General features: G+C 36.2%; 1 protein-coding gene across 1 annotated transcript in view; it reads right to left on the bottom strand.

The window, feature by feature from the left end:
* Window positions 1-6,218: 6,218 nt before the first annotated feature.
* LOC128236103 (vacuolar-sorting protein SNF8-like) overlaps window positions 6,219-13,069 on the bottom strand; it is a 17,081-nt gene continuing 10,230 nt past the window's right edge. The window contains exons 6-8 of the mRNA XM_052950962.1: window positions 12,717-12,858; window positions 10,695-10,769; window positions 6,219-6,840 (exon numbers count right to left, since the gene is read on the bottom strand). Coding sequence (XP_052806922.1) covers window positions 6,730-6,840; window positions 10,695-10,769; window positions 12,717-12,858 — 328 coding nt within the window. The 3' untranslated portion in view covers window positions 6,219-6,729. The remainder of the gene's footprint in view (window positions 6,841-10,694; window positions 10,770-12,716; window positions 12,859-13,069) is intronic.

Here is a 13,069-nt window from a genome sequence, read left to right as displayed (position 1 = left end):
TGACCTTCCATCTTTCAAACGCAATCTGAACAATACCAACAAAACTTTTTCTCACTTTTGTTGCGATGGAGATCGGAAGTCGAGTGCATGCCACCCCAAGCTACTCATGCATTGCAGCTCTCTTAATATAATGTAGATACTTAGTGTTGCCAGTGCGGGTAAATTGAAGACGCATGAATCCTTCTTTCTCTGCCCACTTTACCGGGATTCAAGAACAAACCTACTTGACATGTAACATACCTCCAGGCCGATCACACGTCAACTCTTTTTCTTCGGCTCAAAAACTACAAATGACAAAACAAACTAGACTATCTTCAAATGTGTCCAAATATTTATCAAACAGACCAACATATTTTACCTCATCATCAACATAGTTTGAACAGACTTGAAATCTACCACCTACTTCTTGACATGACATTTCTTTACTTTCCCAATCGCTCGTACTCTTCTATGTACGGTATGTGATAGCCTGTTACACGTCTATTGTCTGTTATTTACTCACATACCCCATTACCATTTGCAATAATATTATAGGCTTCATAATAATATACTTATTTTATATTTATTAAAGTTTGATTATGCTTAATGTTTGTATTCTTTGTCTTGTATTGTTTATCAAAATAAATACTATTTAAACCAAAATGAAAGTATTAACCTGGGCGGTTTAACTTACAAAATACCACGTGACTACACAAAGGGAGGAGCTAGTGGGTCAACTTAGCGAACACCAAATATAGGTTAGAGTTCATGTTTTGAAAAAGAGGCAGTTTCAAAACTCCGTGCTGCATGTCAACGGATATCTACGTGAATAATCACGTTACATGCGTAGGGTATATTTGCTAGTAAGATGAATCTAAAATGGTAGCCAATGACATGTTGTTCGCTAAATTGCCGTTTTGTTTTAGCAATGGGTATGTACATGATCAATAAAACTGCAACAAAAGTACTCAAGCCAGTTTCAGGAAATGTTTACATATTGCTTTGCAACCTTAACTTGAAATGTTTGAAAATATAAAATTGTAAAAGATTGTTGGCATTTGGGACTGTCCATTTCGACGATTAACTTAATATGATATATTAATTGGCCACAAATGGCGTGAACGATATTTGTTTGCCGGTAATTCAAGATTCAAAATAAATATTAAATGTATGGCATGGAACCATCCTATCCGCTTATAGCACAATGGTCTAATAATTTATGCACCAGTCAATTGTAACCACGCTCCCACCCACCCAGGTCCGGGTGTATACCGGAGATACCCGGGGAAATGGGCCGTGTTTTTACCTTTCAGGTGGCCCCGCAGTGCCGGGTGAATGCGATGCTTTTGTCTTCACGCAAAACATAGCGAGGAATAATCCTTACCTAGGGTCCCTTGGGTGCGGGGGCATTTGGCGGGGATTTTACCATCAGTTCGTGCCCGCAGGGCGGGGATTTTACCCGGGGTTGGCTGGACCGAAAGCCAATGTCCCCGCTATTCCCCGGACCTGGGGGGGGGGGCGTGGTTACAATTGACTGGTGCATTATTTCATGAAAAACAATTCTCGCATTTACACTTTGTTTGGCAATTGTATCTAAGAGTTTATATAGGCATGCCTGCGCCCTTTGGCTGCATAATTGGTTGACCTGCCGTGCGCCACATGACATAAAGTTTAGTTTAAACAATAAGCGACATGATTTATAATTGACAGCAATTTCCCATCCCAACTAAATATTATCATCTTTGAGAAAGGAAGTGTCATTGTAAAGCATCGATACACAGGAGACAACTCTTGGGTATAGTTTTCATTTATATATTATATTATTTACATCTTTCTTTCCTTTTGGAAATGTGGCCATCCAATGCTAGCTTTCCAGCAGAGGTATACGCCGGCCGCTAGTGTATTATAACTACATGGAGTTTTGAGCAATAAAATTCAATTCAATTTAATATCTTCAAAGTAGTTTTCGGAGCCAAAAAAGGTTCTGTTTATAAATTATGATTGTTTTTATTTAATATTTGTGCGTTTTCAGCTATTAATTACACGGTTACAATTATGATAAAAGATAATTATTGGTAATTAATATTTTCATAAATACATTATTTAGTAATAAGTTAAAGTACTATTATGTTATATTGACGTAAGCCATTTTTGTATTTATACCAAAATGACTTCTCAACCTTTTTTTTTACATTTTTAACCCACAAAAATGCATTTATCGCAATTACAAATTGTAACAAAACCGAAAGTTACTTTTAGTATAATCTAAATTAAGCCCGCACATCATTACAAAATTTGCATATTACGTGACTTTCTGAATACCTAAAATTGTATGTTGGTTTATAAATAAACAGTTTTTACGTTTATGCATCTGCAAACACTTATTTTGCCATAATTTTACTCTATGATATCGGAATTGCAGAGAAAATAATTAAGTCATAGTATAAAAAATATGTTGTTTTTTTGTGGGGAGCGAACCCTTACCGGTAGTCAATAAAAAAAATAAATCTAGGAAATCAACACCTGAACCACTAGACCACAAGGACATGTCTATCACCTATTTTCGCAACAACAACAATACTCATTACGCTTGTATGGAAATTGTAGCCTTCGAAAACGATATTTTAGCAAATATCAATATTTGCTGAAGGTTCCCAGCTTTTGGTATCTTAGTGTTAACACTCCAAATGACTTGCCGCACTTCATTTCGCATGCACAAAAATGCATGTAAAAACATGAGCGAGTACCAATCTGCGAACTTTTCACTAAATAATATTAATAATTTTTCATTTGAAAATACTGAGACTTCATTTGAAAATATTTAGCATTTCTCAGTTATTTCTCAACTTTTCAACAATTCCGGCAACTGTTTAGGTACTGTTTTCAAAGCGCGAAGCTCCGCCCACTTATCTACCCCATTAGCATAAAGTGAGTCGGTGATGCAGTTGGAATTTTGTTGGTATTTCCCAAACACTTCTTTTTACTAAAGCATCGTGTGGACCTCGGGAATTTCTCGTACATTATAGGAAACATCATAGGAGACATCAAAATATGCTCACTTTTATTTTTCTCTAATTATTCAATTCTAAGTGGCACTGAGGCTTTAAAAGTTTATAACTTAAAATTCATGTTTGCTAACTTGATGTTAAATACGAGTATCACTTGGACGTTAATGTGTTTCTATTGCAGCAAAAGGTATACGACCTCAAGTACGAGAACGGTCACGTGTTTGTGCAGCATGCGATGGCCCTGAGCTGCAAACCAAACCGGAAGACGAGTCACGTGGTCAATTTCCCGCCAGAAAAGGGCAAAATGACGGGCGACGCTCAAAAGGCGGAGCTTGATAAAGTTAAAAGGAAAACATCCGTCCTAGAAACACCATTCAAGCTGTGATGTAGGATACACAATAACAGCAGAAAATAATGTGCTTCTGGTACATGTTAATACTTGAATCGTAGATGCAGTCGAAACTTGCTATGTTGAACTCTTTTATCTCGATGTTCTGTTTATGTCGAACATTTTTCAAATGTACCAGGTTAAGTAAGTCTATTTAAGACGCTATTTATATTTCGGTTATATCGAATGCTCGTTATCTCGAAGATATTCTCGAGGTCCCAACGACTTTGAAATAGCGGGTTTTTGACTGTATTTGAAACGTAGATATTTAATGTGGTAGATAATTCATGTAGTAAATATTTGATGTGGTATGTTGATATTTCATATGGTAGATATTTGATTCATTGTGATATTTGATTAGGTAGATATCTGCATGGTGAATAGACATGTGATTCGGTAGATATTTGATGCATAGATATTTGATACTAGATGTTTTATGCGGCGAGATTTTTTGATAAGGTAAATAATTGATGCATTGGATAAACGTTGAGATAGAATTTTAAGACAGAAGATATTTGATGAGGTAGATATTTCATCCGGTGTGATATTGGATACTGCTTATAATGGATGCAGTTCATATCTGATGCAGTATTATTTAATACACAGATATATCAGTGTGTGTATACCACGTGATAAATTACGTCATATATGCTACGTCGGAAGGCAACATTTTGCTTAAAATGAATACTTAAATAAATTCTTTAAAGACACCATTTTAAATGAAACCAAGGGTAGTCTTTGCCTGTTTAAGAGCCCCGTCTTCGTTTTATTACCGAAGTTTCATAAGGTGATTAGGTTTATCAAACACTTTTTGTTTTTGGTTTGTCGAAGTGTTTTAAAGGCCTAGTTTAAGGAATGTTTGGCATGATAATCCCCTGCTGTGCATCTCCTGCTAATTGCACTGGTGTCAAAGTAGGGGTCCTGTGTATTTGTTTATTGGCCCAGGGCCATTGAGGGTCCATTTCTATCTTAAAATATCCCAAAATGCACAGCAGAATACTTCGATCGGAGATCTGATAAGACATATAGGCAATGAGATTAAGAACAATTAACAGAGGTTGTGTACAAATACACGTTTTTGTTGTTGTTGTTTTTTGTTTTTTTTTTGGGGGGGGGGGGGCTTAAACTAAGCCTTTAAGAAACTACTCTCTCTCGATCAAACTCTTGTAAAAGACCGAAGGCGAGGCTTCGTAAGCGAGGTAGACTGCTCTATGTTTCATTTAAAATGGTGAAAAAAATAGGAAAATTATCTTTGTTTAAGTCTTCATTCGAAGCAAAATGTTGCCTTCCGACGTAACATTTATGACACAATTTATCACGTGGTATACACAAACTAAATAGGAACAGGTGAGATCCGGGGAAATATACGAGTTCCTTATTGATCAGGAGCGAACATGCATGTAAAACTAAATTAACGGGCTGATAGCTTTATTTTCAATTCAAAACACAAGTAAAACTTTTGAAAAAATATGAGATAACGGTATTTATAAAAATTACATTTATGTGAATATTTATATTGTTATTGTTTTGGTGCTTCTAGTAATCCAAGCAATGGAAATAACAGAGTGAAAGTAAGAAAGCATATTTGTTAAATGTATGTATTTTGTTTCAAATGTTGTACACTAGTGAATAAATCGTTGTTACATGTTGTTTATGTTGCTTCAATACTGCACTTAAACATTTCCTACAAGGTGTTTATTGAGAACAAAACAGAATATTGTATTAAAGCTGCACTCTCACAGATTTACCGTTTTTAAAACTTTTTTTTTGTCTTGAAAATGGCAATCTTTTGCGTAGATACCTACGCAAACAAATGATATAATATTGCTGACAAAAAATCAGATCGTAGATTTTCATATTTCCGTTCGAAAATTAATGTTTTATAGCTTAAACCGTCACTAACGGTTTAAGAAAAATACATAAAACATCATTTTTTGAATTTTAATATAAATATATGAGATCTGATATTTTGTCAGCAGTCTTATATCACTTGTTTCCATGGATTTTTGCAAAAATTGGCTCGTTCCAAGACAAAAAATAAAAAAAGTTGTCAAAACGTTCAATCTGTGAGAGTGCAGCTTTAAAGGTGCATCAGTATCAACTAAATAGCATGCACATTGTTTGACTGTAATGAGCTCCTGTACTCAAAAAAATGTACGTGGACAGATTTTTTATGGCAAGTCCTTACGTACACATGATTTTGGCGCCATTTTCGGGCAGTTGTTCTGAATGCGATTAAAGGTCTATAAAAGCTCATAAAATATGCTAAATTACATGTTCCTTTAAAAAAAAAATCATAGCAATTCCTTGTACAAAAACAAATAATTATCCAACGAACAATTATGGAGCTGGCAAAACAACGGTATGTACATGCAACAGACAACAGGTTTACTGCAGTTCACATATGCAGAATTTAGAAGAATCTTTTTTGAACGTGTATAATGTTAGACTATGAGCTCAGAATAACGACTGTTTATTTGCAATGATAATGATCATAATTCGATTAACACATTTCCGGACATCTTATTTTTTTATTGAAATTGTGATAGTGTTCCAAGTCAATAAAGAAATAGCATTAAACTAGAATACATATAACTTTGTATTTAAAACAGTTTAACTCAATGCAACTGTCTAAACACAAACACCAATAAAAAAGACTAATAAAAGTCGAGCTGAATCTTCTTCTTGGAAGATTCAACACAACCTACAAAGACACTTCTTGATTGTGGCCAGGAACATGTACACATCCACAAGTTTTGTAAGTTTTGTTTTACTTCAGCCATAACAAATCTTAAAATAACGCCATATACGACAAGAAACAACATAAAATTATTCACAACCTGTCCAGGTTACTACCATATTTATTTAAATAAGTCATTCAAAATCATGCTATGAAACGACACTCAACATCTTGTTATAAAAGGTAAATCAGAATCTCCTTATATAGTCATTCAAAATCATATACAACTAAGGAGCCTGTTTGAAAAAAAAAAATGGTTTCTAAGCACTATTATGTAATTGTCCTATTTTCTATACACATACAGAAAGCACATTTTACAGAGTATTTGTCCGCATCTTAAAACCCCTGGTGCCGTATTCAAGAACCATCTTAAATACAATTTCAAATTGGTTGACCATTTGCGATTTGGAAGTTGAAATAAGGAAAATTGTAAATGAATATAAACCAACAAATTAAAAATAAATAGATCTTGGTTTAAAACAGAGAATTTATATCAATATAAACTTTAACTGGTATGGAAAAGACTATTTCTTGTTCAACATTCCGCAATTTTCACACTGTCGAAAAAGTCCGCTGAATTGCCTTGTAAAAAAACAGGGCCCAAGTTCCCAGCACTATGATGTAACTGCTATATTTGCTGTATACAGACTTGGGAACCAGTATTGTCTTTCCGCATCTTCTGATTGGTCATCCACCCACGCCAGGCCTTCTTTGACTAGATAGGTCTGAAAATATAAAGGTAGAATCAAAATCAATTTAAATCCGCCCCGCTAGCTCAGTGGTAGAGTGTTCGCTTCGGATGCGGAAGGTCGGAATACCGACGTTAAAATATGGTACCAGTAGCTCCGTTGCCTGGGCTCGGCATTTAAAGCTGCACTCTCACAGATTTCCCGTTTTTACAACTTTTTTTATTTTTTGTCTTGGAAAGAGCAAATATCTGAAAACCAATGATAAAAGATTGCTGACAAAAGATCAGAGCACAGATTTGCATATTGTTTTATGGCTTAACTAACGGTTAAAGAAAAATGCATAAAACATGAATATTTGAACTTTAATACTAAAATCTGCGATCTAATATTTTGTCAGCAGTCTAATATAACTGGTTTCAATGGATTTTCGCAAAAATTGGCTCGTTCCAAGACAAAAAATAAAAAAGTTGTCAAAACGTTCAATCTGTGAGAGTGCAGCTTTAAAGGGTAGTACTAAGAAAATGATGTGTTCAGTACTGGTTCAAACCAGGCTTTACTCTGAGCACGCTAAAGAACTAAGAGGTCTCTTCGCAAACAGCTAGGGAATGGCAATTTGACTGCAAATTGCTGTCACTTCTATCTCATGTCACTTATGGCATTTAAACACAATTAAAGGCGTGATGGTGTCACGGCACAGCCAAAGGCTGATAAACAAAAAATAAACAAAATCGGGGTGATTTACAGCAATCAATCTAAATTGAATAAGACATAACTTTCTTAAATTCCCTTCCCTCCGTTGTGACACACTTGACAACCACACAGCCACATTTTCGGGGCTAAACTATGCCTTGGGTTCATACCGTGTTCAATAATAAGGATAAATGTTTCCACTTCGGCTTTTAAAATTCTTTTTAAACTGTACGGGGGATGCAATTGGTGAAGCCATTATGAAGCGGGCCGACAGGCCTGAAATAACCTTGCACTTCCTTCTTATTCTCCGCTGCGAAAAAGAATTAGTAAGAAAGCACAGAATGAATACAAGTCATATCATTTAAAAAATCAGATTCTAGTATGTGCAGTTATGAACCTGTTTTACCATTCCTGGGAATAAAGCCACCGACAAAGCTTCGTGTAACTACAGATTGCTTTTATATAATAATGAGAGTTCCTAATACACTCCTTGTACATGTGAAGATCAAACAAAGTAATTTTGTCATCATAATCTTAAGCTTCATAATAATAACTCATAATAATGTCATATGAAGGCTAGACAAAAATGCATTATCTGTTGCAATAAATAATCTTTGGCACTAATAAGAGATCTTAAAGGCCTAGTTTAACCCATTTATAAGTGATTATCTAGGCTGGTGCGAGAAATGGTTACCATAGCAACTAACTGTTGACACAAAAAATGTGTGATAGGAAAAAGGCCAATAAATAAATTTCCTATATAATTTATCATAATTAAAGAAAATTGACCAATTTCCACGCAAAATAACACTGTTGTGTTTCACGACCCCTAACACCATATATGGAAAGAAAGTTCCACTAGTGTACTAAACATTAAACACCGTACGAAAAAGTAACGATCCTTTTAAGAAAGATGAAATTGGTTGAACGTAACCATAATGTATTGTATAAATAAACCACATCTGGTGTTGGGAGTACCATACAAACAGTGCGGTGAAAATGTAAACACAAAAAGAGCACCAACTCTCGTAATATATGCCCGTCCTAATTAAGAACACCAAGTTTGGTTGTACATTAGTCAGATGTAAATACATTGTCTGCCAATAAGTGAAGTAAATAAGACGCATTGCTGAATGTTCTACCCAAAACATATCGTCTCAATTTAGTGTTGGACGGACAATGGGAGCTTAAGTAAATGATCGGACAATGGCAGCTAAAGTAATTGATCGGACAATGGCAGCTAAAGTAATTGATCGGGCAATGACAGCTAAAGTAATTGATCGGACAATGGCAGCTAAAGTAAATGATCGGACAATGGCAGCTAAAGTAATTGATCGGACAATGGCAGCTAAAGTAATTGATCGGACAATGGCAGCTAAAGTAATTGATCGGACAAGACCGATTTTAAGAAATTTCTATAATCATAGGGCGATAACTATTGAGTGACTACAACGATATGGTTGGTTATCAAACTATTTCAAACTATTCTGCCAATACACATTCTGACCAATTTTGGTGGCGATTGGACAAAGGCTTCTTAAGTTATTGATCTGACAAGACTGATTTACGGTAATCTATGTTAATAAAGGGCAATAACTCTTGACCAGCTCGATCGATATGGCTAGTTTCTAAGATATTATGCGCATACACATTCTGACCAAATTTTGAGATGATTGGACAAATGCACCTAATGTTTTTGATCGGACATTACCTCTCGAGTGACTCTCGCGATATGGCTGTTTATCAATTTATCCGAGATATTATGTCCATATACACTCTGAGCAAATATTGTGATGATTTGACAAATGCTTTTCAAGTTATTAATCGGAACAATGCTGGACGCATAAACTATTTAGCTTCAAAACCTAGAAAGATGGAAAGTAGCCCGGAGCGAACTCTCAATGCTTGCCTGTGTTTTTTCAGTTGAAAAAGGGCCATAACTCAACAATTCTTTGTATTGTCGTAGGCAACATGTGTACAATGTTTCATTTGAATGTACCCATAAGACATCTGAAACATTTCACGGTTAATATTTATTAACGCTTACAAGAATACCAACACCAATGAGGCTATGACAATACCGTATGGAACGCTTTCACGTGATATACATGACGTCACAATTAACAGTTCAGCAACAGGTAGTAACTGTGGTATTGAGTTCGGATTTCCGCATGTTAACAAGGCTACAGGGACAAGCCCATTAGTAATACATTCAAAAATAAGCCCTGTTTAGTGGCACAAGACAAAAATCCAAATGCCAATAACCTAGAAACACAAACGTGTAAACAAAACATCCATTAATACAAACATAACACACTCTCATCTAATTAGCTTACCGATAAATGATGGGATTATCGCCTTGAAACGGTCAGTGAAACTAGATATATAACTACCACTAACTGGTAACTAGAGACTGCTTTTTTGAAAAAGCGCTTGTCTCCCCTATTGTGGTGTAGCTGAGAAATAATCAATGGAGGACATGAAATGCGTACTTTTGGACTGGAGACGACCCAACAGTAACCTACGGACTAATCACTAACGTTTTTTCACGTATAGGTCACTGTGACCTTTACCTACTGATCTCAAAATCAATAGAGGTCATCAACTAGTTATAACCACCTTGCATACCGAGTATTAAGTTCCTGGACCAAAAGGATCTTCAGTTATTAGTGCTTGGAAAAGTGGTGTACTCAGTACTGGTTCAACCCAGGAAAGTTGTATCCCGTGTATCAGTGCTTTACACCGAGCAAGTTAAAGAACCAAGAGGTCTCTTCGCAAAGAGCTAGGGTATCGCACCCGGATCTCTTGTATCTCACTCTGTTTCTTCAAGTCTTCCAATGTCTGGATTTGACTGCGAATTGCTGTCACTTCTATCTCATGTCACTATGGCATTTAAAACACAATTTAAGTCGTGATGGCGCCAAGGCGGGGTCAAGCCATAATGCAGCCAATGGGCGCGGGCAGACCTTGATAAACTCAAATATACAAACAAACAAACGATCTTGAGTTATTAAGCGGTATTGTTTTTCACCTCAAGGTCACCGCGACCTTGACCTTTGACCCACTGATCTAAGAAACAGAAGGGGACGGACTGACTGTTTGTTTTTGTTTGTTGAAAAATAATACGTTCCCCCATGGGGAGACACAACTAATGCATTAATTGCTTGCTCATTGCAACCACTTATTAAACAAAGACTTACTAAAGCCCTGTTTGCTCTTTCCTCTTCCCATTTCAAACCTGAGGTTAGCTTGGACTTTGTCACGAAGAAATTTGCCTGAAAAGAAAGAAAACATTGCAGGACTGGTTTTCATGAAACATCATAAGTCATGTCCTAATTTAAGGCATGTTCCTTATTTAATGGAAATGTGAATAAAAACCTTGTAACGATGGAAAACATCATCACAAGTTCAAACAAGAGCTTTATTGTTAACATACGTTGAAAAATGTGACATTAAATGCTCTATTTTTCCAATAAAAAGTTAGTATAGCTATTGAAAAGAGAAATAGTTTAGGTTAAATGTTACAAAATTCTGTTTCAATGGGTTTCTTGATGTTAGTCAATAAAAGAGTTAATTTAAACATAAGTTTTGTGAACAAGTCCCTTGAACTTACATGTATCTTACTGGCCATAATTTTGTAATTTCTAGTCTAGCCAAGGTGAATATGTGTGCCAAATTATTTCTATAATCTTCATATGCATGGCCAAGTTATAGCCCAGACGCCAAATACAAGGTTTTGACAAATGACCCTCAGTGTAACCTTGACCTTTGACCAACAGACATGAGTCTTGCAGGGGACACATCGTCTAGTCATGGAGAACATTTGTGCCCAGTTTTTTTAAAATCCGTTTGAGCATGGCAAAATTTTAGCCCAAACACAAGTATAATGCATTTTAACCGATGAACTTTAAATGTGACATTTGACCTATAAACCTGGATCTTGTATCATATGGGACACACTGTATGTCATGGAAAACATTTGTGTCAAGTTATTTTAAAATCCCTCTATGTATGGCAAAGTTACAGCCCTGAACACAAATTGTTGATGCCGCCTGCCTGCTGACATGATACCCCAATATAATAACCTAGGTCTTCTTTCAGACAATCTGTTTTTTTAAAGGAGAAAGTTACACAATTTATACCATAACTTGCAAGTTTAGCTTGATCCTATTATTACGGGACTTTAGATTGTTCGAGGGATTGGGGCCACTTGCTACTTACAATTTCTGGATCATGTATGCATTAACCAAGAGCACGGCAAACATATTTTTTCTTCAGCTGGTCAAGGTGCATAACTCATGGAATATTTCAGCCAGAGTTATAGGACTTGTTAGTCTTATGTCCACTGTCACCACAAACTTGGGTACAATGTTTCATGTTAAATCTAATAGGATGTCCCAAAATTGGCAGTTATACTGTACAGCATGTCAAGAGTGGACTTATCTACAGGGAACACAACTGTTTTGTTAATCAGTTTATAGGGAACTTGTGGTTGTATGGCAAATTGTATGAGGTGTAGCCAATGGTGGACTTATTTACCAAAGGTGAATCAGCTTATTACCTGTGAGTATTGAATAAAGTGGTATGATCCATGCTGAGCTCCCAAGAGGTGGATTGTACCATGTTGGAGTTGCCAACAGTGGAATGGTTTACTAAATACAGTGTGTAAAGGTTACATGAGTTTCTAGTTAACAGTGGCATGATCCATGATGAACTCACTAGAGACAGATTGTACCATGTCAGTGTTGCCAATAGTCGATTGGTTTACTCGATACAGGCTGGATAAGGTTACCTGAGTTTATGGTTAACAGTGGTATGATCCATGCTGAACTCACTAGAGACAGATTGTACCATGTCGGTGTTGCCAATAGTTGATTGGTTTACTCGATACAGGCTGGATAAGGTTACTTGAGTTTATGGTTAACAGTGGTATGATCCATGCTGAACTCACTAGAGACAGATTGTACCATGTCGGTGTTGCCAATAGTTGATTGGTTTACTCGATACAGGCTGGATAAGGTTACTTGAGTTTATGGTTAACAGTGGTATGATCCATGCTGAACTCAACAGAGACAGATTGTACCATGAAATTTTCTACTCAGTAGAGGGTGAATCAGGAGTTTGTTGGTATAAGCCATGCTTAGTGCCTCTGGTACAGATTAAACCTTATAACAGTTGCCTTCAGTGGTCCAATCTATTAAGTAAAGTGTGAATCAGCTTACCTGGGCCTGTTGTATGACAGTGGTATGGTCCATGCTGAGCTCACCAGGGACAGATTGTACCATGTATGTGTTGCCAACTGTGATCACAGAGAAACCATTTCCAAGGACTTTTAACTTCTTTATAGCTCGTAACAGATCATCACTGCAAAATAAAATAAAGTTTGTATTACTTGGCACCAATGTGAAGAAGCAAAAGGGCTTAAGCTATATATCTAAGGATTAAACACCACAAACACATAAAAACCAGAAGAGCCACAACATGACCAAGCTAACCCTTCACTCAACTTCCTACATCTTATAAGGCAGAAAACATTTTTCTATTTTTAGTAACAGTGACCTTAACCCCACCCAGT

Source organism: Mya arenaria, chromosome 1, assembly GCF_026914265.1.
Source record: "Mya arenaria isolate MELC-2E11 chromosome 1, ASM2691426v1".
Lineage (NCBI taxonomy): Eukaryota > Metazoa > Mollusca > Bivalvia > Myida > Myidae > Mya > Mya arenaria.
The sequence above is the reverse complement of the archived record's forward strand: the minus strand, read 5'-3'. Positions and strand labels throughout refer to the sequence as shown.